At 49.4% G+C, this 24,562-nt stretch overlaps 11 protein-coding genes across 11 annotated transcripts; 7 read left to right on the top strand and 4 right to left on the bottom strand.

Annotated features, from left to right (window-relative positions):
* Window positions 1-585: 585 nt before the first annotated feature.
* Window positions 586-2,530, bottom strand: M437DRAFT_86043 (uncharacterized protein; the record flags this gene model as incomplete). The annotated part of the gene is made up of 4 exons (XM_041028391.1): window positions 586-691; window positions 742-1,081; window positions 1,131-2,025; window positions 2,078-2,530. The coding sequence occupies 4 exons, from the start codon at window positions 2,528-2,530 to the stop codon at window positions 586-588; spliced, it is 1,794 nt and encodes a 597-aa protein (XP_040878172.1).
* Window positions 2,531-3,290: 760 nt separating this feature from the next.
* Window positions 3,291-4,270, top strand: M437DRAFT_52510 (DNA topoisomerase IV, alpha subunit; the record flags this gene model as incomplete). The annotated part of the gene is made up of 4 exons (XM_041022370.1): window positions 3,291-3,404; window positions 3,458-3,625; window positions 3,677-3,745; window positions 3,797-4,270. Coding segments are annotated over 4 exons (825 nt in total), but the record flags the coding sequence as incomplete, so codon positions are not given.
* A 768-nt stretch (window positions 4,271-5,038) lies between these two features.
* On the top strand, window positions 5,039-5,959 carry M437DRAFT_86041 (uncharacterized protein; the record flags this gene model as incomplete). Its single annotated transcript, XM_041028390.1, has 3 exons — window positions 5,039-5,684; window positions 5,739-5,889; window positions 5,941-5,959. 3 exons carry the CDS (start codon window positions 5,039-5,041, stop codon window positions 5,957-5,959), a joined length of 816 nt encoding a protein of 271 aa, XP_040878170.1.
* A 297-nt stretch (window positions 5,960-6,256) lies between these two features.
* M437DRAFT_76713 (uncharacterized protein) lies at window positions 6,257-9,038 on the top strand (the record flags this gene model as incomplete). The annotated part of the gene is made up of 6 exons (XM_041026675.1): window positions 6,257-6,471; window positions 6,508-6,585; window positions 6,625-6,766; window positions 6,806-6,846; window positions 6,883-8,881; window positions 8,937-9,038. 6 exons carry the CDS (start codon window positions 6,257-6,259, stop codon window positions 9,036-9,038), a joined length of 2,577 nt encoding a protein of 858 aa, XP_040878169.1.
* Window positions 9,039-9,803: 765 nt separating this feature from the next.
* Window positions 9,804-10,553, bottom strand: M437DRAFT_86039 (uncharacterized protein; the record flags this gene model as incomplete). Its single annotated transcript, XM_041028389.1, has 3 exons — window positions 9,804-10,187; window positions 10,238-10,425; window positions 10,481-10,553. 3 exons carry the CDS (start codon window positions 10,551-10,553, stop codon window positions 9,804-9,806), a joined length of 645 nt encoding a protein of 214 aa, XP_040878168.1.
* Window positions 10,554-11,475: 922 nt separating this feature from the next.
* Window positions 11,476-13,357, top strand: M437DRAFT_52488 (serine/threonine kinase 16; the record flags this gene model as incomplete). The annotated part of the gene is made up of 3 exons (XM_041022366.1): window positions 11,476-11,616; window positions 11,900-12,541; window positions 12,608-13,357. The coding sequence occupies 3 exons, from the start codon at window positions 11,476-11,478 to the stop codon at window positions 13,355-13,357; spliced, it is 1,533 nt and encodes a 510-aa protein (XP_040878167.1).
* A 710-nt stretch (window positions 13,358-14,067) lies between these two features.
* Window positions 14,068-15,823, top strand: M437DRAFT_52371 (GABA permease; the record flags this gene model as incomplete). The annotated part of the gene is made up of 4 exons (XM_041022341.1): window positions 14,068-14,140; window positions 14,193-15,145; window positions 15,198-15,381; window positions 15,441-15,823. 4 exons carry the CDS (start codon window positions 14,068-14,070, stop codon window positions 15,821-15,823), a joined length of 1,593 nt encoding a protein of 530 aa, XP_040878166.1.
* A 463-nt stretch (window positions 15,824-16,286) lies between these two features.
* Window positions 16,287-16,817, top strand: M437DRAFT_67520 (uncharacterized protein; the record flags this gene model as incomplete). The annotated part of the gene is made up of 2 exons (XM_041024953.1): window positions 16,287-16,470; window positions 16,528-16,817. The coding sequence occupies 2 exons, from the start codon at window positions 16,287-16,289 to the stop codon at window positions 16,815-16,817; spliced, it is 474 nt and encodes a 157-aa protein (XP_040878165.1).
* A 685-nt stretch (window positions 16,818-17,502) lies between these two features.
* M437DRAFT_76709 (uncharacterized protein) lies at window positions 17,503-20,346 on the bottom strand (the record flags this gene model as incomplete). Its single annotated transcript, XM_041026674.1, has 3 exons — window positions 17,503-18,233; window positions 18,315-19,806; window positions 19,939-20,346. The coding sequence occupies 3 exons, from the start codon at window positions 20,344-20,346 to the stop codon at window positions 17,503-17,505; spliced, it is 2,631 nt and encodes an 876-aa protein (XP_040878164.1).
* Window positions 20,347-21,039: 693 nt separating this feature from the next.
* M437DRAFT_52775 (DNA mismatch repair protein-like protein msh-2) lies at window positions 21,040-23,796 on the top strand (the record flags this gene model as incomplete). The annotated part of the gene is made up of 1 exon (XM_041022416.1): window positions 21,040-23,796. The coding sequence occupies one exon, from the start codon at window positions 21,040-21,042 to the stop codon at window positions 23,794-23,796; it is 2,757 nt and encodes a 918-aa protein (XP_040878163.1).
* A 110-nt stretch (window positions 23,797-23,906) lies between these two features.
* On the bottom strand, window positions 23,907-24,556 carry M437DRAFT_86034 (uncharacterized protein; the record flags this gene model as incomplete). Its single annotated transcript, XM_041028388.1, has 3 exons — window positions 23,907-23,996; window positions 24,121-24,296; window positions 24,352-24,556. 3 exons carry the CDS (start codon window positions 24,554-24,556, stop codon window positions 23,907-23,909), a joined length of 471 nt encoding a protein of 156 aa, XP_040878162.1.
* Between the last annotated feature and the right edge of the window lie 6 nt (window positions 24,557-24,562).

Genomic DNA, 24,562 nt, shown 5'->3' with positions numbered 1-24,562 from the left:
AATTTGTAAATTTGGCTCACTAATGTACCGTAACAGGTCGTCCTTTTCTTTGAACATGTCAAAAGTTTGATTTTTGGCAATGGTGCGACAGCGAGGACTACTATCGCCACCAAATCAAGATTTGAAGAATCTAGGGATGTTAGGATTCTCACGGCACTATCATTGAAAGGGTATATCACCTCCTAGTGCCTCAATATCGCGGCAGCCATCCAAGGCAATTGTTAATCGTACCGCCCTGGCTTCCCAGCCATCTCAAACTTCGATGCTAGTACTGCCAAAAACATCACGTCATTGCACAAGAACGAAGAAAGTAAGACGATAAAAAGCTACTGCATGAGCACTTCAATTGTGCCATCGTCTATGAACATGCTTTTTGTAAGCATGCTGTCAAAAAGCTAAATGCACCCCTTGTCCCAGTATAGACCAGCTCACCGGCTGACACAAGAATCCTCCCACTCTGATAGAAATGTTGCTACAAACATGACGCGCCAGTAGAATAGCAAATGCGGCGTTGGGATATGTCGCTGAAGAAGAGAACAAGCAAAGAAAGTTAATCGGTAGAAATCATCAGGGACGTGTGGTAATTTATGCGGCAACAGCCTTCCAGACTTTGTCCGCTTCGTGCTGGCCAACGCGAGCGAAGCCAACTGACAATGTTGCTTTGATCGTGTCGTTGGTGTGCTTAGGGAATCTGTCAAGGTATTAGCATTTCCTCGACCACAACATGACATGAACACATACCTCTTCTTTAGAGCTTTGAGCAGATCAACCTTGGTGAGGTTGCTGCCGTCGACAGCGTCTTTGAACTCGGCTAGTTCTGGTCCCTGCAGAGGCTTGGGAGCTGGCTTTGCAGCCTTTGTAGAGGCCACGCTCATGATCGGTCCCTTCATGCCAGACGAGGCACCGATAATGGTCATAGTGTCGTTTGTGTTTGAGCGTGGCATCAAAGGAGTCTTGGGGGGCTTCATCTTGCCGTCCAGCTGCATCTGACCGCCACTAGTCTTGGCAGCAACAACAGCTGGTAAAGATGGAGCCTGCCAGTAGCTCGTTGAAAACGGGTTGATGGAAGGCTTAGTGAGAGCTGTAAAGTGTTAGTATTACTCGACCAAAAGATGTAACGCTGAACTTACGAATGAAGAAGTCGATCTTCATACTGTCGAGATCAAAAGGAGATTCTTCAGTTGAAGACTTGAATCCGCCCTTAACATCTTCCCAGCATAGACCCGTGCTGACTGGCTTGAGGTCACCAGTGATCATGTGTCGTTTGCTGTCGGCAGCATCGTCTTCCAAGAATTCATCCATCTCCTCTGCATCGCCTACACTCTCCTCGTCTTCCTCGCCATCAGAGCCAATGTCTTCTCCCTCTTCTGGCTCTTCCCATTCAGCTTCGGAGTCATCGTCATAGTTGGTATCTTCCCTGAGTTTGCTGAAGGGGTTTTTACGTAGTGTTGCGGCGTTGGCGGAAGAGATCTTCCGTGAGTACGTGCCGTAGTAGGCTGGTCTCACATCCTCGCCGAAGTGAAGATGACGAACGGTTAAGGAATTGAGGAGGTCGGCGGGACGGTAGTGCTCGCCTGATTCATCAGTCAGGTCGATTGGAACTTGTGATGAGCCTTGTATTGACTCGATGACTTCGCGGGCAGTGGGTTGCCAGAGGCCGCGTGAACGGACCCTCTCCTCTGCGAAAAGGGCCTTTAAACAGGATGTGGGCGATGCCTTGGTTGTGATGTGTTGAAGGACTTTGTCCATCTCTTCTTGTGAAACTTGCAGCTCGTTGGAACTGAGGGCCGGAACGTAAGGGGCGCACTTAGTGTGTGCCTTGAGTTGGAATGGCAAGAAGGTCTTGCGGTAATCGCTCTGCTGGGGTGACTTCTTTGGTGTTGGAGAAGTCATAGGCACATCTGTGTCGACGGGTTCTGAGCTCGTGGTGTTCTCTTTGGCTGGAGAGGGTTGCACTGGCGTAGAGGCCGCTGGAGATTTGTTCAAGGATGGCGTCTTGAAGAACGAAGCAATCTTGGGTTGTGCCTGGACGAGGTCAGTATGTAGCCAACGATGAAGAGATACGAAAGAGACGGACGCGTGCTTTCTTCTGCTTCTCCTCTTCTTCTCTGGCCTTCTTCAGATCCTTTTCGCGCTGCTTCGCTTCCTTTTCTTCATTCTTGCGACGCTTTTCTTCATCCTTCTTCTGCTTTTCCTCGTCCCTTTTCAACTTGAGCTCAGCTTTCTCCTTGTCTTTCTTTTCCTTCTCCAGACGTCTCTCTTCCTTCTCGGCAGGAGTGTACTTTCTTCGTTTCTTTGGTGGAGCGTTAGGGTCGGCGGGTTGGTCATTGGTCCCCGACGGGGCACTGCTCAAGGCTGAACTGCTTGGTGCTGGACTCGCTTGACGAATGGAATCTTTGTTGGCGGGACTAGCAGTGAGAGGTGGAGTGGGCACCTGGCTCTCTGATTTTGAGACAGAAGTCTGGTCGTCGTCTGGTAGTGAGCGTTTACGCGAAAGGTCTGGTGATGAGATGTCCATTGGTTCCGCCATGTTTTGTGACAGCCAGCGAGAGTGGCGAAGTAATTTGGTATGAGAAAATTAGGCCGAGCAGGTCAGGTCGATTATGGTATTCAGAGTAGGCACACGTCAATGCCTGAAGCACGAGGGTGTTGGAATCGAGAAAGAGCGAGGCTAGACGACGCGTCGCAACCGCGATCAATTTGCCAAGCCTCGCTCCGCGTTCCCCGCCGCTCACTCTCTTGCTCGAGCCTTCCACTTCCGTCAACGAATCTCGAGAAGCCTGACATCTCACATTCAGATTACAATACAGCCATGAACGCAATGAAAGATGATATCGATGTTGATATGCTCTTTCATGATAGCATAGAATCTTGTGGTAGTCAAGATGTTTCCCTCTCCGACGGCCCTCAACTCAGCCGCTCAAGCAAGCATCACGACGTACTCATGCGAATCGAAGCAGTCTTTGAGACCGTAGCAGACGCTCTCCTCAACGAAAGAGCTGATGTTACAATCTCGCTTACCTCTGAATCTTCTGACACACTTCGAGATCCATTTGTTCGACCTCGCAAAACAATTTTGACCTTTCCTGGGAAGACTGCTAATGACGCCTGGAGATTCTGTTGGTGGCATTGCAAGACAGGATACACAAGATATGGAAAGCTGACATCTAGACAGCTGTGGTTATTCGAATTCTCGAGATAATACACGACTCACTTTCGGACGGCGTCATTCTGACTAAGCGGCATGTGAGGTGAGACTGACTACAAAAGACGCAAATCTAACACCGGCTCATAGCGACCTATACTATCGCGATCCGGCGTTGTTTGGCAGGCAGTCTACTGTAGACCGCTATATTGACCAGATTGCTGCCGCCTTCGCATTACCTAGGTCGTGCCTCAATGTGGTTCGCATACCAATAGCACGAGTGATTGCAACGCAACATACTAAGAATCGCAGACTGCTGGAGTGAAGGGCCTGATGGCCGGTGCCGCTGTGGTACACAGGCGAGACGGCTCGAAAATCGACCTTAATACTGTGCAGAGCAGCATTCTTGTTCCAAACATGGAAGAAGTCCTATCCGTGGATCTGAGCCGGGTCAGATGGGTGCTTGTGATTGAGAAGGAGGTGAGATTGTAGTTCTGATGTTGAACCAATAGGTGGTTGATACTGCTTCAGGCTGCGTTCCAGTCAATCGCCTCGTCTCAAGAATGGCAGGAGATGATGTGGCATGCTGTTCTCGTCACCGTAAGTCCGCAGCTGGAAGCTCTCAAGTAACCTTTCTGATGAGTTGGCCAGGGGAAAGGATATCCAGACATAGCGACAAGAGCAATGACTCGCTTCATGACGGTGGCTTCACCCCAAAATGGCTTTGCGGAACCCCCAGTCCTTGGTCTTGTAGACTATGACCCAGACGGTCTGGCCATATTACACACATACAAACACGGTTCCAAGAAAATGTCCGAGGACAATGCCGCGCTTATCGTTCCGAGGATACAATGGCTAGGCCTACACAGTCGAGCCATCACTGATGAAGACCGCACCCATCGTAACCAAGGACTACTGGCTTTGACCTTGAGAGATCGCCACAAGGCAAGAAAAATGCTTGAATGGGAGCAGAATGCCAGCTCTGACGAAAGGGCACAATGGCGTCGAGAACTGCAGGTAATGCTGATGCTGAACCTCAAGGCAGAAATGCAGATTGTCGATTCTGATTCATCAGGTCTGATAAACATGATCAAGAATGCTGCATACGGTGATACTTCCATGTGATCGATTGGACAGGTTTCATTGAACTAGCTACGTTGCTCAATTGTCGTATGACGAGGAAGAATATAGCATAGCCTATAGTACGACGCCCCGAAGAATGCTGACTATGCTATATTTCCACCAAACATTTGACTCTTTCCTACATGGTCTACAAGATTTCGGGGCGGCTCAGCTGTATTATAAATTCGCACAAGCACATGTGATCTTGTTTCACATTGATCCGTTCCTGATGTTCATGCAAGGCCAATCCTGGCAGATCCACGTTCACTGGACGGATGACACTCCATCGCACAAAATCACCTTCGTTCAAACACACCCAATCCTTCGACATGACGCGGCCTTCTGACGAAAAACACGTCGGAGAAGAAGATGCGCTTTCTACTCTCATTGTGTTGATGTGGCGCGCCGATTGCAGAATTAGGTGTCGGCGAGGGGTGTTTGCATCTTCGCGAGAGTGGACTAGTGGTTCCGGACCGGAGCTGCAGCACTGCAAGTCGAGACCACTAACACAGCTTGCGGTTCCGAAGTGATACAACAGCTCATCATATCAGATCCAGATATTACCTGGACGTGTTGTGATTCGCCGCCTCGTGAGCGCGAAGGCATGTGTAAGATGAAAGGTGTGCGCGTGGTAAGCCCCATCTGTGTTTTCCGAATACTGAGGGCCGTCTTTGCACCCTTCTTGAATACATCCTGATAGCCACCTACAACTCCGCCAGTTCCCAGCAATTTATCACTTCTCTCAAGATGCAGCAAGTTGTTCTGTCAATCATGGCGTTGCTGTCTGTGACGGCCAATGCAGCAAGCTGTCAGCTTTCAGCTTATTCATGCCTCGCCTCAAATTCTGCTGCTTATGCATACTGTACCTCTGCACTCGGTGTTGCAACAGAAGCAGTTGTCACCTCTCTGGATGTTATATCAAGGACCAAGACCCTCACGGATGTGCCCACTAGCACGGTCACCATCACCTCGACTGAATCAATTGTCTCTAAGAGCACTACAACAACATTTACGACATCTTCTGCCAAAGCAACTGGCAAACGACGCAGAGTGAGATTATCATGCGATACAGCCGAGGATATTCTATCTGGGATGGACAAGTCAGAGCTGTCAGAAGCCTGCTCTTGTATCGGAGCACTGCCGTCTATCGAAGCTGGTCTGCTCAAGGCAGCACCATCGACCACGACACTAACTGGCGAAATATGGTTCACTGTGGCGCCCGAAGTCACGACGTCAGTCACACAGACTATATCGACAACTTCTGTGTCAACAGTCAAGATGGCAGCACCTTCATTCACTCAGGTCTGGGGACCGAAAGCTGGCTGTGACGATATAGGCATGGAGTGGTCGCAAACATTCATGCTTTCAACTCTGAACGAGTCAGTGGTTACTGACGCTTGCAAAAGTACCTGCATAGGTATGTTGGCCGTATTGATTCCAACAATAAAAGATAGATATTGACGAAGATTAGAAAAACCGGATTGCATGTCCTTGTATGTCCAGTTGACCTATCCAGCGAACAACTTCTGGAGCTGCTACTACAACAACCATACATTTGATGAGAAGAAGGATCTCGATTGCAGCAAAGACGCTTCGATATGGGGCACTGCTAAAGGTCACAGGTAAGTGCTTTGATAATGTTGCAGGACAAGAGGGTTAGCTGACAGTACCAGTGTCGTTGGACGGCCTTGAGCTTGTCACGTCACGAGTGTCGATGTTCAAGAGCATGAATAGCTGGACTACTGATATTGGAAGTAGTTTGTGAAGATTGGTTCGTTGAAAGTGAGGGAGAGAATGGTATAGGATGATGAGGGAAAGTTTGCCGAAGGGACCCCGGATTGTTGACACGGACCCGTTTGTTCTGGATCGAGCCAATGACGCGGGTTTAACGGCAGGCCATGTGTTTCGTAGCAACCTGAAATAGCAATCTAATTCCCATCTAACAACACTTTCCTATGTCTGCAGACTCTCGACAGCGACGCGCTCAGTATGGATGATCTTTTGAACACGGATTGGACGGCTGCGGCGCCTGCAGCCAAGCAGAATGCCCCGCGGCCTGCCTTTGGCATGCCCATGTCTATCCCTAGTGCCGCCTCGAGCTCGCGTGCCAGTCCGGCTCCTTCACCCTTTGCCAACAACTTGCCTGCTGCCAAACCTCCGCCGAAAACCGCCTCACCTGCCAACGACATCTTTGCCAACCTTGTGTCGACGAATGCGAACAAGAACCAGGGCAATCTAAGCTTACTCGAACGCCAGAAACAGCTGCAGCAAGAGAAGATCAAACAGGAGCAGGAGCAGCGTCAGAAATATGTCCAGCAGTACGGAAACGAGGCAAACTTCTGGGACAATCTGGGCAGTGGAAAGGCGACGCCTCAGTCGGCAACGACACAGCACGTCGCGCATCCTGCTCAGGACGACGAGGACGACTTGCTAGCTGCCTTTAACTCGGCTGCTCCGGTCGACAAGTCTTCACACTTCCCTGTACCCGCCGCCTCTACTGTCCCTAGTGGTCGCAACACTCCTGCGGTTGCAAATCAGTCCAACTCCGCTTCTCTACTCGCAGATGACGACGATGATCCGTTTGGTCTGGGAGCAGTTCCTCAACGAAAACCCAGTCCTTATCAACCTTCTCAATCAACTACAAATGACGACGATGACGATATCCTGGGAGATCTGGGGAAGCCTGTGACTGCCAAACCACCCCGTCGCGAACCTCCTAGACGCGAGCCTGTCGATGAAGCCTTTGCTGTCAATGACGGCCGCTCACCTCCTTCCTCCGATCCTCTCGACCGCCCGATAGCTGAACTGGTCGATATGGGCTTCCCCGCTGATAAATCAAGAGTCGCCCTGAAAGAGACGGGAGGTGATGTGCAGTCGGCTGTAGGTTGGTTGCTGAACCAAGCACATCAAGAATCAAAAGAGAGGACACAAAACCGTGGTGGAAGCGCCCGTGCTAGTCCAGCGCCTCAGGCTCGTGATGACTCGCGGCGTGGCAGAGGCCCCGAAGATGCTTCAGTACCTGCTTGGATGCGACAAGAAGCACGCCCGAGTTCCAACCAACGCAGACAAGACAATGGCACACCATCCTCGGAGAAAGACGTGGCTGCATATGCCCAAGAATTTGGCACATCATTTCTCAAGTCTGCAGGTTCTCTCTGGAAGACTGGACAGAAAAACTTCAAAAAGGCTGTTGCTGAGTTCCAGCAGCCCGAGGGTGATCCAAACACACCCAAGTGGATGAGAGACGCAAGTGCTGATAGAGCTCCTGCTCGACCTGGACGCTCTTCAACTCCTCGTACAGCTGCACCTGCTCAGACTGCCGATGAATTGACAAACGAGGCAATGCTGTTGGAGGCTAGGGACGAAAGGCCACGACCAACAAATTCACGTACACCCGAAGTCCGCGAACCTGTATCTAGACCAGATTCTAGGGTTCGATCGCCGGCTCAAGACCTGCCTGTTCGAAACCAACCGCAGTCACGTTTTGCACAGCAAGCACCTCCTCCACAAGCTCAGCGCCCCAACGCCAAAGTTAGTCGCTTTGACGTCGAGGAAGAGTCATCACAGGCATATGTCAGCTCTGCAAGACGAAGAAAACCTGCCAAACCAGAAGCTCAGCCAGAGCCCGAGGTGGATCTGTTTAGCCCTGCACCTGTTCAACCAACTCCACAACCTGTATCTGCAAGAACAACTCCCGCTCCTCGTCCTGCGTCAGCCAAAGCCTCCACACCGGTACCTCAAGCTCCACGACCCAGAGCACCTCCACGGAACATCCCTGCTATTTCTCCATCCGCACTCTCGACGTCCAGCAGTCATCGCCGCGCAGGTACAGAGGCCTTCAAAAGAGGAGATTTCGACGCTGCACATACTTCATACTCCGCTGCACTCACTCCACTGCCGTCCACTCATCCTCTGATCATCATCGTGCTCTCAAACAGAGCATTGACAGCCATCAAGACTGGTGATCCCAAAGCTGCAGTCGTTGATGCAGACCGTGTTTTGGAGCTCATCGGTATTGGAAGAGGCGAAAACGAGAAGATTGACCTAGGCGGCGGCGAAGGCGAAAAAGACATGAAAGAGTTCTACGGCAAAGCTCTAATGCGCAAAGCTGAAGCACTAGAAAACATGGAGAAATGGTCCGATGCAGCTAGTGTTTGGAAAGATGCCATCGCAGCTGGTGTAGGCGGCGCCGTAAGTCTGAGAGCTCGCGACCGCTGCGAAAAAGCTGCCACAGGAGGTACATCAAAACCTGCGCCCGCGAAGCCTAGACCTACGCCAGCTGCCGCAAAGGCACCAGCAGGGAAGTTACAGCAGCCCAAACGCCCTGCAGTCTCGCAAGCACAATCGCAAGAAGCAGTACGCAAGTTGCGCGAAGCAAATGCTGCAGCCGATAGAGCCGATGATGAGAAGTTCGCCCTCTCGGATCAAGTCGAAGCCAAAGTCACTGCATGGAAGGGCGGTAAAGCTGACAACCTTCGCGCTCTTCTGGGTAGTCTGGATACCGTGCTTTGGCCTGAAGCTGGATGGAAGAAGGTCAACATGAGTGACTTGATCATGCCCAACAAGGTCAAGATTGTGTACATGAAGGCGATTGCCAAAGTTCATCCTGACAAGGTGTGTTATGGGAGCCTCTCTTTATACTTACATGGATGCTAACATCGGTGAACAGATCCCACAATCGGCCACGACGGAGCAGAAGATGATTAGTGGATCGGTGTTTAGTACCTTGAACGAGGCTTGGGACAAGTTCAAGAAGGACAATGGTCTGTGAGGAAGGTTTAGCCATAGTCATCAATACTCTTGAAGTCACCAACAGCTTAAAAGAAGAGCGACAAGGGAAGCTTAAATGTGTGCAAGAGCACGAGGTGCCTTTGGTTCATAAAGACCCCAGTGGGACATTAACGATCGGAATCGTCATCTAAAACCTTTGCCGATGAGATGTAGCCAGTCACAGAAGGTTCATAATCATGTTTTCTTCCGTCTTTGCAAAACGCATCGAATGGCATACTTGCAACAAAAAAAAAACTTGCGGTTGGTCCAGAAGTAAAGAAGAAGGGCTCGAAGTTTTTCGATTCTACCTTCTGGAACTTATGTATTCTGGCTACCATTTAGAGCAACTGTCAACTCTGAGCCTTGAGACTCCATATACTCGTTTGACATATCTGTCGAAAGACACGGATCCAAGACACGTGCTTAGACACAAGCTTAGTTTTCACGATTGAAAAAACACCAACTTCTACTCGTGTTATGAGTGAAAGCTCTATGAATGGACAATGGTCACACCACTATCTTGGTATCAAGGGTTATGCTATGACCAAATGGTTTGTGTACATTTTGCTCAGATACCAGAACGGATCTGCTCTTATCGATCAGGCTCTGGTCGAAAAGTACTGGGGTGGAACTCCATCAGTAGCTGAAACAAGACAACAAGATAGTATGGCATGGATGGCTTTCAGAACATTCATCATTGGATGTACACAAACATACACAAAGGTAAGTAGTTCGTCGGTAGGACATATCATGGGGAGGCATTGCTCTACAGAAGGGCAAAAGCACCAAGAGCAGCGACTCCAGCCATACCCATAGGACCCATGGTAGCAGCAGCGTTAGTCGAATGGCTCGCGGCGGAGCTGGCCGATGAGCTTGCACTTGCGGCAGCACTGCTTGCCGAGCGAGAAGCAGAGCTTGCCGAAGAGCTGGCTGCCGAGCTAGCAGAAGAGCTCATAGAGGCTGCAGCACTACTTGCGCTCTTTGACGACGACGAAGCGATGGAACTGGCAGATGAAGCAAGAGAAGACAGAGTCTTGCTTGCTGATGAGAGCGCAGAAGAAGCGGAGCTTCCAGAAGCGGTAGCGACAGCGGCAGCGCTGGTGCCTGAGGATGAGGCTGAGGCAGATCCAGCACACGATGCGGCAGTAGGCTAGGGACGGTTAGATCAATCTATGGAATTGAAGTGTTGCAACAACTTACGAGGTTGGTCACACCGACAGGGGCGCAGATCTGCTTGGCATAGCTGAGAGCAGCTTGCTGGCCAGTCACATCACAAGCAGTCGAGACACAGCATGAGATGATGCTGATGAAGCTGGCATCGGAACAGATGCATTTGGGGTCGAGGTTACAGCTGCCAGGCAGAGCCTGGGAGATGCAAGTCTGGGCACCTGATTTTGTTTGAGCGATCGCGTTCGTGAAGCTGTGGTAGAAAGATATGCTTACAGGAGGGGATGCTGCCAGATTGAGCGGTGGCCAAAGTGGCAGCAGCAAGGAGTGTCAAAACGGTAGCACGCATTTTGCTTGTGATTAGAACAGAAACAATATGAACGAAAGTGAGGGATGCACGTTGAGGATCAAAAACGACTGCCTCGGTGGGATCGTGTCCTTATACAAGCGCTCAGGGAAGTCGCGACCTCAAGCCACAAGCGGAATTCGAGAAGACAAGTTTTAGCGATGCATGCAGCTGTCCATCCCGAGTTCTGATTGGCGTCGATAAAAACAGAAGCTTGTTCGTTTCCATAAAGGTAAGAGCCGTTATTGGAGCGAAGTCAAACCGGATGTCCTTCTATCCAGAGTCGTGCTCAAGAGATGGTCGAGACTTGAAACCATAGGTTTACAGTACTGTGGGCGGTGTTGTTAGAGCGACAAGGCGACAACACAGCGCCAATTATATTGCGCCAAGCAAGTTTAATTGAAATCGTGGGGTTGTCCTGTACATCTAACGACGCTTCGGGATCAATTGGTCAAAACTTTCGATCCTTCGTCGCTCGCGTCGCTCCATCCTGTGAGAACATTCCATTCTCCACTTCAAATCAGAGACAGGCATGAGCAGAGCCAGACGGTATAATGCAACGAAGAGGTGCTGCGTAAAAGTCGCTCGGAAGTATAATCACAGGTGCATGCCAAAGAGCGAATCACAGTAGAACAACGGTTCATGCTCAGCTGAAGCCATGTTATGTGGCTTGACCCGGAGGAAGGGGCTACGACTGGTCGGTACGACCAGTGAAGTATGCTGTACTCATCTGCTGTCACGGGTCCCCGGCTCTTAGCTCTCAGCTCTCAGCTCCTCGCAAACAGGATTCCCAAAGCAGACATTGGTACCTGAGATAACGCTCGTTCTTCCGCGCGATTGCCGTCGACATCCTATATTCACATTTCAGTCTGAAGTGTGTCGACCTTTGTTTCTGGTGACAACACTTTGATTTCTCGAGCTCGGTATGGCTCTGGGAATATTGGAGCCTCGGGCGGAAAATGTGCCTGGCACTGTGCAAGTCACCCACCGGAGCGACGACGAGTCATCAAACTTGCGAACGACAATTCTTGTGCCAAAGCCTACAGATGACCCAAATGACCCACTGGTATCGTCTCTCCAAGTACAGTTGGCCATGGATGCTCGGAACTTGACTGGGACCCAATCTCGCCTTGTCTCTTGAGGCTGCCAATCCGCATGGCTCGTTTAGCAGAATCGCCGTCTATCAAGCGACTTTCTTCTAGCGTCATTTTGGTCCTGCGGTCTTCTCTGTCGAAGTCGTGACTTCTGACACCTGCAGCCGTAGCTCTAGAGACGAGAGATATCGGTTCTCGTGCAACTTCTGTGCAGCTATGTCGAAGCCACTGTGATAGCAACTGACAATCATACAGAACTGGCCTCTCTGGCAACGCGATATTATCCTCGTCATCCTTTGTATCGTTTCAGTCCTTGCGACCACCGCCTCACCTCTTCTGGCCGCAGACTCGGTGGAGCTCGCGCTCAAGTTTCAACGCACGTTCGAAGATGCAGCCCTTCTCACAGCCTATCACCTAGCGGGTGTTGGGGTAGGAAGCTTGCTGTTTGTTCCGCTCGCAAGGGTATGGGGAAAGAGACACGTATTCTTGATCGGATCACTGCTCATGATTGCGAGCTCTGCCTGGGGAGGATCAACCCACATGGGTTATAACTACACCAGTATGCTATGGGCGCGAGTCATCCAGGGGGTCGCTCTGGCCCCGTTCGAGTCGCTCATCAATGCATGCGTAGGCGACCTCTATTTCGTTCATGAGCGCGGACCGCGTATGGCCTTCGCAAACGTCTCCCTCTTCGGCGGAGCCTTCTTGACTCCAGTCTTTGTTGGCGTGATTGCCCATAATATTGGCTGGTGGTGGTCTTTCTACTTCATCGCCATCTTCATGGGTGGCGGCTTCCTCTTGCTTCTGTTCTTGTGCCCCGAAGTGGCATATCGTCGACCCGATCGATTGAACACAGATATTATGACAGCAAGCTCAGAATCTCTGGATCCTACCGACGTCCTCTACGATGAGAAGTCGCCTGCCGCACAAGTCATGTCAAGAGTCAGAGGCAATGCTTGGAAGCCTTTGCGCCTTTCGCCTTTCGACGGACGTAAAACCGACGAATCATTCTGGAAATTGTTCCTGCGACCATTCCCACTCTTCTTACACCCTGCAGTCATTTGGGCTTGCTTGCTGCAGGGCGTCATTATTGGCTGGACAGTGATGGTCGGAGTTATTCTTTCAGTGATCTTCCTCGGACCACCACTGTTCTACAACGAGGAACAAACTGGCAAGATGTATACCGCCGCGTTTGTAGGAAGCATAATCGGTCTTCTGATAGCCGGAGTATACACCGAGCTCACTACGCGTTTCATGGTCCGACGTAACAATGGGAGATACGAGCCCGAATTCAGAATCCTTCTCGTGATCCCGACGCTCATCTTCGCCGCCTCAGGGCTCTACGGTTTTGGCATCACTGCAGCCAAGATAGTACGCTATGGCTGGTTCGTTCCTGAAGTTTTCCTCGCTCTCATCGTCGCTAGTATGGTTATGGGCGCCACAGCTTCAGCGCAATATCTACTTGATGCGCACAGAGACATTGCGATTGAATCCTTCACCTGTCTCATTATTTTCAAGAATATGTTTTCGTTCATTCTGGCATACTTTGCTTATACCTGGGTCTTTTCTGGAGGCATCGAGCGACTGTTCATCATCTTCGGCAGCATCGAAGTTGGTATCTGTGCATTGAGCTTGCCGATGTATGTCTTTGGCAAGATCAGTCGCGACTTCTTCCATCGGCATGATTTATTGCAGATATTTAGATTGCGATGAGATGTTGAGCAAGTCATTAATAGATGCTTCAGCTTAGATGTTATTCGTTTGCCAATAATCAGATGATTGTTGTCTAGAAAAAGACATAGAGTTTTGGTGTTGTACCCTCCTTACAATGTTCTTGTCCATATCAAGGTCGGGATTTCTCGGGATTGTTCTCCCGACCGACAAGCGCCGAAGTGAAGAATCAGTCTTGTTTCAAAGAATAAACAAAGCGGACAGTCTCCTCAGCTTTCCCTTTTCTCTCTGCTCTCTGCAGAAGAATCAAAAATGTAGATACAGCCGAATATGGGGACGATGCTTATCTTATCGCTCAGTACCCAAAGGGGAAACTCTTGGAGAAGGATGGCAAGATAGAAGTCAAAACCTGACTCTTCTCGAAAATATCTCCGCATCCCGTGCCCGGAGAGGACTTCCTTAGATAAGGATCTGGGATATTGTTGGTCTGCTCAAAGTCGAGACCTATTTTGCTGACAACAACGAAGCGCGAAAATGCTGAAATCGTTCTTTTCTTGATTGATGTCTTATCTTGGTCCCTGGTCGTTCTCTTTGAGAAAATTATGTGCATGTCATGAAACTTCTATCGTCTTCAACCTATAAGAGGGATATAGCTAAGTTATATATAATCTGCTGCTCCCATCTCATGCAGATCGTTTGAGCTTGCTCGACACGATATCAATTCTTTGCTGTGTGTATTCAACACGTCGGATATGGTGGATCAAAAAGTGTTCGACAATGCGACTGCAGACGATGTCGCTCTCGAGCAGCTCGGATACCAACAAGGTTTGCCAATCGAATATTGCAGCAATATCACAGCTTTCTGACTCTAGTCTAGAGCTCAAGCGAACATTCAATTTGGTCAGCATGATCGGTTTTTGCTTCTCAATCGTTTCTAGCTGGACAGCATTGTCTGGTGTACTCATCATTGGCGCTGAGAGTGGAGGACCTCCGGTCATGATATGGTCATGGGTAGGAGTTTGTGTGTTCACAATGGCAGTTGCGCTTTCTATGGCCGAGATGTGCTCAGCCTATCCTCTAGCTGGCGGTCAATATTCTTGGGCAGCCATCTTGGCACCTCGCAGCTGGTCTAAAGGATTATCATATGTCTGCGGATGGTTCATGCTGATCGGCATCATTGCTATGGGTGCTGTCGTCAACTTTATCGCCTCCGGCTTCATCCTTGCAATGGCAGTCCTCAACAATCCAGAGTATGAGATAACTCGCTGGCATTCGACTCTAGTTGCTTACGCGATCGCCGTTGCTGCTCTATCGCTCAACATCTTCTGTCCGCAGATGCTGCACAAGATGACCAATTTCTTCCTGATCTGGAACATGGGATCCTTCCTCATCATTTTCATCACCATCCTCGCGACGAATGACCACAAACAGACACCCAGCTTTGTCTTTTCTGAGTTTCAAAACTTTACTGGCTTCAACAAGCCATACGCTGCCATCTTGGGCCTGCTGCAGTCAGCCTTTGGTATGTGCTGCTATGATGCGCCAGCGCATATGACCGAGGAGATTAATGACGCCAAGAAGGTTGCTCCAAAAGCAATCGTTCTTTCCGTTTCTCTGGGTGCAATCACCGGATTTGCCTTTTTGATTGCAGCTTGTTTCTGCATGGGATCAATTGACAGCGTCGCCGAGAGCGCTACTGGCGACCCAATTGTTCAGATCTTCTACGACTCAACGCAATCTGTTGCCGGTGCTTCGTGTTTGACCTTTTTGATGGTTATGATTCAGTTCTTCTCGGCTATCTCGCTGCTTGCAGAAGGTGGTCGTGCAGTCGTAAGCAGAGCCTTTATTGATAATCGAGCTTTGCTGACTTATTGCTGCTTAGTACGCATTTGCGAGAGACCGCGGTCTTCCCTTCTCAGATACACTCAGCAAAGTACACCCAAAGAAGCAAGTGCCAATCTACGGCATCTTTCTTACCTTTGTAGTACAAATAGCCTTGAACTCGATCTACTTCGGCACAGTGACGGGCTTTAACACCGTGGTCTCGATCGCCACAGAAGGCTTCTGTAAGACTCAGCACGTTCTGTCTCATACATTGCCACCCACTGACAGATTATTCACACAGACGTCTCCTATGCCATTCCAATCCTCCTCCGTGTCATCGCTCCCCTCGCAGCTTCAACCGCATCCACTAAGTTCGAAGGCCCATGGAACCTCGGCCGCTGGAGTATGCCCATCAACATCATGGCGTTGGTGTATCTGCTGTTTACATCTATCACGTTCAACTTTCCCACTCTCAAGCCCGTTGATTCGGAAAACATGAACTACACTTCTGCGGCTGTTGGAGTTGTCATGGTTGTTGCCTTGATTACTTGGTTCACGACCGCGAAAGGACAGTTCAGATGTCCTGGTGTTGGTGAAGAGATGGTCATTGATAGTGCGCCGCATGCAGAAGTTGAAGAAGAAGCTCAAGTTGTAGGGAATGAGAAGGCAAAGACTGCATATTGAAGATAGACTTTGTTATCATAAAGTACAATAAGATTATGCCATTGAGGCAAGAAGCCGGTTCGTCGATCTTGCCCTCCCCCTTTGTGCCTCTAAGGAGGTGTGATCAAGCGCGTGTGTGCTGAGTGGGTGCTGAATGGGGTCATCCGATGATTAAGGAAAAGACCTTTCATAGTGATCTCCCCTTTTGATGTGTTACCTATTCGTATTCGTGGTGACTATATATAGTATGTCTATCCATAGTCAATCGTGGCCTTGAACGATGTCCTGATGTTGTGGAGACTCGTCGCCATAGAACCCGGATCATCAACACGATTCAAAACAAGACCGAGCACACGTTCATTGGGAGTCGAAACAAGCAAACGATACATTCGGGCTACTGCACCGAAATTTACAACAAAGGTACCTCTTTCACACCCACTACACGTCTTTACAAACTTGACCACAATCAACGCGTTCTTCCAACATGAACAATTCCACTCCTACCCCTGCCGCTAGCGGGGCTCAAGAAATCGACCTAAGCCAGTACACCAGCGACGGCACAGGACAAGAATGCATGAACCTAATTACCGTCGCCCAATCCTCGGAGACCTTCCTTGAGCACTTGACACACATCTTCAATACACGCGGCTACGCAATGACTGCCTTTGGTGTGTTTCGTCTCTTTACACCCCTGAAGATCGGGCGACTAACAATACGACAACCAGGTCGCTATGTCAATTTCGTCAACTCCCCACCCAAGGGCTACACAGAATACTGGCGCCATCGCAGAGTCGTACTCCCTGATGACCCACAATACCTCACCATTGGTGACCTGTACGTGTACGGACACCCATCAAAAAAGCCTTTCAAGTCAGTCGCAAGATTCGGTCAGCATCTGGTCAGCATCGTGCTAGGCGACCTAGACAATTGCAGATGTGTTTTGTGTGATGGAGATGGTCCACCTCCTCAGAACCCCCAGTACCCGGTCGATCCTACTGTGCCTGTCATGCACTGAGGGGGTAGACGAAAAATAACGGGGCTTAAGTCTTGCAGGGGAGGTTGGAAGACAAGGACCGGGTTGATCATGCAAACGAGGACATAATGAAGAAGCTCATGCTACAAAGATCATCTTGAAAGCACTCATCATGAACGTCATAAGGAGACAACGGTCAAATACTGTTAGACGTTGTCGACCCGGCATTCGAGACAGGGCCATCTCTTTTAACTGCTACGTCTGGTGAAAGCCCATCAAAATGCACAATACTTCACAGCAAAAAGGCGACCTCCAGAGAGAGTCAGTGTTTTCCTAGATCTCTACGGACGCTTCTCACATTCGAATATAACTGCTGTTTTGATGGCATATTGACCAAGTTGAGAGTGAGGTTGAGACCAACAGAAATGCAATAGTCAAGGTTCCACGCAGACTGATGTTCTCTGATCAGGCTCCACAAATCAAGTAAGTCGCGAATTTAGCGCTGTGTAAACGCACAATAGGAAGTGTAAATTACAAGACTTCAGTGAGATATTCTTGACTTGCACGCTTTCTCTGAGCAAAGCTCGTTTCCGATATCATCATGCATTTTTACAACAGTGTGCATAACAGAGTTTGCTCAGAGAGAGGTCATGCATAGTCCCATAGCTTGTTTTGATGCCCTCTGTACTGCCTCGTTCATATTCGCAGCTCATCAATCGTTCTTTCCTCATTCATATGCTATGAAAGTATTTGGAACCACACCTCTACGGTTCCAATGCTCGTCTCCTGCAATGAAGTCCGAACGAACAATTTTAGCACGGTCAATCGTCTTGCCGTCCTTCTGTCTGCGAAGGTAGACTCCCTCTATGACACCATCATAAAAACTCGACTTCTGTGTCCTTACCAAGTCGATTAGCGACTGCTCATCCAAGCTTTCTGGCTCGAGACGACTGACTTGGTGTATGTTTGTGCCTTTGAGTCTTTCGCTCAGTGCATCTCGGCTCAGAAAAGTGCTTGTTTCGGTGTCGAAGAGATCAAAAGCGAGGAAGAGATCTGGAAGAGTGGTGTAATGAATCGAGTGCTTGGCATATAGCCACTCGCCATACAAAATCCACCTGCCAGGGTGGCTATGTTCCGAGTCCAGTACAGCGCTCAATCCTTCATAATGGTCATCCAACCACTTGTCCAGCTTTTTGAATTGGGCATGCGACTTTCTGTTCACGTAATGCGAACGATTCTGTACTTTGAATGCGCCGGAAAAGTCAAGACTGATGCCAAGATTTGCTCCATCGACTTTTTCTTCGACAGCAATTGTTGTAGACGAGTTAGATGCTTGAAGGAAGGCTTGGGCGTCAGAAGAGGACAGGATCAGGTCGTCACGGGACGCAGAGCCGATGTTGAAGAGATGCCTGGTCCGTGGGAACTTATGGATAAATGGTCTTTCCGGCATGTCAGATGCTCCGGCGAGATTCGCCTCATGAGCGATAGTGTCTGGTTCGAGAACCACGTCTGCTTGTGCGAGATTTTTTGCAGCAATACCAAGCCTCGATAAGAGGTCAGAAGCAGCAACACTAGATGATACTCTGGCGATGCAAGCGAACTTTTCCTTTTTAGTCGGCGGGACAAGGGTCTTGACGAACGAATGCACAATTCTCTTAGCTCTTCCCGGTGCAATGGTTGGATGATTCGTTCGAGCGTCAGCTCTGCGGACACACAATTCGGGAGCAACATCGAATTGAACACAAAGCGCGTCTTTCGGGTGGAAAGCATGTGCCAACCACTGTTCTCTATCCTCGACGTACGGGTTGCATCTGTCCACGATAATCTTCTGTCCTCTCTCCAAAGCATTAGACAAAGCATTGAGACAAGCAGTTTTGCTACCTAGTTCGTCTTGAGAGATTACAGTGTATCCACGAGTCACGAGGTGTGATGCGAATGTGCTTTTGCCTGAGCCGGGTATGCCGCAGCATACTATCATGGAAGGAGTCCCAGGCAATTCCCCATTGAGCTCAAGTGAGTCTTGTGATTCTGAGATCATTGTTTCTTGTACAACAACTTTCTCTTTACCGCTTATGAGATATTGTGCATAATCCTTGATGAATGTCTCCTGTTCAGTTGTTTCAATGCTGCCAGGGCGCATATGACGCAGGATCTTCATGGCATCCGCAGGATATATACGGATATGTTCTTCACCGGTGATGCTTTTGGACGAAGTGATTTCGAATCCTCTAGCAATGAGGTAGCATGCAGCAAAAGTACCAGCGCGGCCTTTGCCACCGCCACAGTGAACCAAGGCAGCTTCCTCAACTGGTAAATCGTCCATGGACCGGATGAATGTGTCCACTTGCTCGTTTGTGGGTGCTTGGTAATTCCGGACAGGCAAGAATAAATTTCGACAAGGCGTATTCTCAAACCATTCCGCTGGTAATGGCTCTTCTTCTGTTAGAGTGACGACTAATCTTATGCCCAGAGCTGCAAGCGCCTCAATATCTTCTCGAGAGCGTGGCGTACTCATAACGGCGAGTCTGAAGGGTGTCAACCACCGAAAGAACCTCGGTAGCCTGTAGAGTTCTCCTTGTAGTGGTGTAAATACATCTTGATTGGAGGCTACAGAAGGAAGCTTTGAGAGCAAGCTTGCGTCTTCCGCAATAGCCCTACTCCTGGAGACCTCCGTCTGAATAAGGCGGCGTAGGGCAGAATTCTGAAAAACGTCTCCGTATGTCGAGTAGAAGGGTCGATTGTCTTTCCAATCTTCGGTTTCGTGGTCCAGAAGAAACGAGCCGAACTCTGTGTGTGCCGAACATCTCACCAGAGCCTCGACACACTGTGATTGTATCGTTTCACTTTTATTGGACATCAGACATGCTGCTTGAGCAAACATGAACATGGCATGTTTTGCTTGGCGCGGCATCTCACAATGTTGTGCCGCACGCAGCAATGCAGCGACACTATTGGGAAAGAGGTCCAGGTACTCATAAGCAAGCTTAGAACTTTCTGTCTTACTCGAGAATTTGAATAGTAGTCGCCATGCCTGGTCGAATGACGTTTCTGTCAGACGCGAGACATGGAACTTTGAAATGAATTGGATGATCTCCAGGGCATAGTCTCGATCGGTGGCAGATCTCGTTGCTAGCGTACAGCAAGTTGAGATGATTTGATCAACTTGCTCCGTTGTTAAGGTTTTGCAATGAGTGATAGCATGAATGCCTTTGCCGATGTTGTGGTTATTCTGTCGCGACAAGGTGATATGCAAGTCTTTGCTAGGTAGTCCAAATCGCTGTCTAATTCTGTTTCCTTCTGGCCAGAACAGCACATTGAATGCGACGGAACCATGTATGGCGACTCCCAGATCGATTGGTAGTTGTAGGTTGAAAGGTTCCTCAAACAGTTGCTCAATTTGCATTTGTTGTTGGTCATCCAACTCCCTGATTTCGGCTTTCGAAAATACTGTGACATGGTATGGGGTATTTGGCTTTTGTGGAGATGGTGAAAGTGAGCTTTCAGCTATATTATCGATGTATTTGCCCTTGAGGACGACACACCCAAGAGTCTTGATCAAGTCCAAATCCATTTTCGGCATTCTTTTTGAGAGTTCAATGGTTGTCGCCGGTATACAAAGTCAGATTCTACAAGCATTTAAGGAAGAATTGATGGAGGAAGGAAGGCGGTGACTCGGCGAAATTTCAGCCATCAACACCGCAGTTCCTCTTTGGGAACCTTCGCGAGGTGTCTCTTGACTGACGAGTGTTTTGTAACTAATCAGAACTCGTAGATTTGCGACGTTGATTCGGATTGAAATTTTGCAATGCGATCACTCGTAAATGTGGTACGCCGTCATCTCCTAGAGAGGGCGGCGGTGGTGTTACTCGTAATGGCTGGGGCGTCGAGATGAAGATGCTGTCATCCGAGCCTCGAGTTGCCAACATATCACGAGATATTCAATGAATGATATCTAGTCAACTGCAAATGATGGCAACTCCAAGGTGTTCTTAAAGGAGGTGGTAGTTATGTGAGCGAAGTTGAGTTGGTGCATATTATCAAGGAAGGTTTAGACGAGCACTCTACACGTTTGTGACGCGTCGCGACTTCCACTTTCTTGCCGTCCATCGTGGCTGTTTCCTATCGCGAATGCCAATCTTGATCATCCTCTCCAACACATCAAGTCTTTGTCTCTTCGGTCGTCTGTTGTACGCATTATTCTCTGTCTGCATTGTCTGAACCTGACTCGCCACCATCCGGAACACATCATACCACACATACAATCATGGCATCAAGACCAGAGCTCAAAGTAGAGGACGAATATGGCTTCATCAAATTCTTCAGAAACCTGTCTGGTACAGACGACGATACGATACGCCTCTTTGACAGAAATGATTACTACACAGCCCACGGAGATGATGCCACGTTCATTGCACAGAACCAGTACAAGACAACCTCGGTACTCAAACAACTCGGTCGCGATCCTGGTCTCCCATCCGTCACACTCTCACAAACAGTGTTCCGCAACTTCTTGCGCGAGGCTCTCTTTCGTCTAGGCAAGCGTATTGAGATCTGGGAGTCCACTGGCAAGAACAAATTCACCCTCGCCAAGCAGGCCTCACCAGGAAACCTCCAGGATGTTGAAGACGAGCTCGGCAGCAACATGGAAGCTGCACCAATCATCCTGGCTGTCAAAATTTCTGCTAAAGCATCAGAAGCACGCAATGTGGGTGTCTGCTTCGCAGACGCAAGCGTGCGTGAGCTCGGTGTGAGCGAGTTTGTCGACAACGACATCTACTCCAACTTCGAGAGCTTGATCATTCAGCTGGGTGTTCGAGAAGTCTTAGTGCAGTACGATGGACAGAAGAAAGATGGAGAGTTGGCCAAGCTACGAGCTATTGCAGACAACTGTCAATGCGCCGTGTCAGAACGCCCCTCAGCAGACTTCAGCAGCAAGGATATCGAGCAGGACTTGAACAGATTGTTGCGTGAGGAACGCACTTCGACTCTGCCACAAACCGAACTGAGATTGGCTATGGGAGCTTCGGCTGCCCTGGTCAAATATCTGGGTGCCATGTCGGACTCTTCCAACTACGGCCAATACCAATTGTACCAACACGACCTTTCACAATACATGAAGCTGGATGCGTCTGCGCTAAAAGCCCTCAACCTCATGCCCGGACCCAAGGACGGCTCCAAGACGATGAACTTGTATGGCTTGCTGAACCACTGCAAGACACCTATTGGCAGTCGACTGCTCGCTCAATGGCTCAAGCAACCTCTGATGAACCTCGAAGAGATCGAGCGCAGGTTGCAACTTGTCGAAGCATTTGTCAACGATACTCAACTAGCCGAATCAATGTCGTCAGATCATCTGCGATCCATTCCTGACTTATATCGCCTGGCCAAAAAGTTTCAACGCAAGAATGCCAATCTAGAGGATGTCATTCGTGTCTATCAAGTTGCTATACGCATCCCTGGTTTTATTGGCACTCTTGAAGCAGTCATGGACGAACAGTACAAGGATCCTCTCGACACTGAATACACCAACAAGTTACGCGAGTGTGCTGACGCCCTGGGTAAATTGCAAGAGATGGTTGAAACAACTGTGGATCTGGATGCGCTTGAGAACCATGAATTCATCATCAAATCTGATTTCGACGAAGGCTTGCGTGTGATCAGAACCAAGCTCGACAAACTTCGTTACGGCATGGACAAGGAGCACGGCAGAGTTGGAGATGATCTTGGTCTCGATACTGAGAAGAAGCTCTTCCTCGAGAACCACAAAGTGCATGGCTGGTGCTTCCGCGTCACAAGAGCAGAAGCTGGCACAATCCGCAACAAGAAGCAATATCAAGAATGCTCGACACAGAAGAACGGTGTCTACTTCACCACAAACTCTCTACAAGCGATGCGCAGAGAGCATGATCAATTGTCCGAAAGCTACAACCGTACTCAAAGCGGCTTAGTGCAGGAAGTTGTTGGAGTCGCAGCTTCGTACTGCCCTGTCGTTGAGAAGCTTGCCGGTATCCTTGCACACATGGACGTAATCGTCTCGTTTGCGCACGTCGCTCTGCATGCACCCACTCCTTACTGCCGACCGAAGATGCACCCTCGCGGTACTGGTGATACCGTCCTTGTCGAAGCTCGTCATCCCTGCATGGAAGCCCAGGATGAAATCACTTTCATGGCCAACGACGTTACCCTCAAGCGTGGAGACTCTGAATTTTTGGTCATCACAGGACCCAACATGGGTGGTAAGAGTACGTACATCCGCCAGATAGGTGTTATTGCTCTGATGGCCCAGATGGGTTGTTTCGTGCCTTGTACATCTGCTGAGCTCACCCTCTTCGACTGTATTCTTGCTCGTGTAGGTGCAAGTGACAGTCAACTGAAGGGTGTTTCCACTTTCATGGCCGAGATGCTGGAGACAGCCAACATCCTCAAGTCAGCAACAAAAGAGAGTCTGATCATTATCGATGAACTGGGCAGAGGAACAAGCACATACGACGGTTTCGGTCTGGCTTGGGCAATCAGCGAACACATCATCAAGGAGATTGGTGCCTTCACTCTCTTTGCAACACATTTCCACGAGTTGACCGCACTGGTGGACACCTACTCACAAGTCCAAAATCTGCATGTCGTTGCAGATGTCACAGATGGCTCATCGGCAGACTCAGCACCTCAAGTGTTACTCATGTACAAAGTCGAACCTGGAATTAGTGATCAAAGTTTCGGCATCCACGTTGCTGAGCTCGTCCGCTTCCCCAAGAAGGTCATTTCAATGGCCAAGCGCAAAGCAGATGAGCTTGAAGACTTTGCTGGCAAGAATGAGGAAGCAAAATCAGAGCTCAAGAATGCAAGCAAGGAGGATGTTGCAGAAGGAAACAGACTTCTTAAGGAACTTTTGTTGAAATGGAAGCAGGAAACTGAAGGCCAAAGCATGGATAGCAAGGAGCAGGTCAAGAGGCTGAAGACCTTGGTCACGGAGAGTGAGCAACTGAGAGCCAACAAATTCTTCGTGGGGCTGAAGGGACTGTAATGGAGCAGTGTTAGTAGCATTTTTCACAGACTGTTATGCTATGTTGCTGCACGATGAATCGATCATAGCTTCGCCGGTGTGCAAAGAGACGAATAAACCATTTACATTTCTTATGAAACTTCGCTTTTCCCCAAGCCTCTTGGGTCGTCCACTTTTTGCATTTCTTCGAAGTACTCTGGTCGCTCTCGACCACCTGAACGCTTACTGAATCGTCAGTAGCAGGAGGAGTAATAGGGAAGAAAGAGTAAGGGGTACTATCACGACCCTCCGACAAAGAAGCAGACGAGCCCTTAGAGCTCGGGCAAGGAACAACACAGAGTGTACATCTGCATCCGACCAGGCTGTGATACTGACGACATGTACTGAGAAGTCTCTGACGAACGTGAAAGCATATCCATGAGGATGACCCCAAAGCTCGACCATGGTGTGACCTGCAGGAGTCGTGTTGTTGAAAGCCGCATAGCCCTGCGGCAGAGTGCCGATGAAGTTGACATTGTGGCCTTGCTTATGTACGTCAGTCTTGGGAATGGAAGCAGCAAGCAAATTCATACGTACCAAAACCAAAGAGACGAGAGCCATGGCCATTCATGTTGAAAACTTGACTAAGGAGGTCAGGAACGGCGCGCTCGTCGGGTCTCTGCATGTTGGGAGGGTAGCGGCCAGTTCCATCGCTGGTCAATGTGCTGAGAACAACATTCGTGATGGGTAACGATGCATTGGCATCGGGCAAAGGACCCAGGAGAAAGAGCTGGTTAGCCATACTTGA

The sequence above is a fragment of the Aureobasidium melanogenum genome (genome assembly GCF_000721775.1).
Source record: "Aureobasidium melanogenum CBS 110374 unplaced genomic scaffold scaffold_16, whole genome shotgun sequence".
NCBI lineage: Eukaryota > Fungi > Ascomycota > Dothideomycetes > Dothideales > Saccotheciaceae > Aureobasidium > Aureobasidium melanogenum.
Note: the sequence above shows the minus strand (reverse complement) of the source record. Positions and strands in the feature narration are given on the sequence as shown.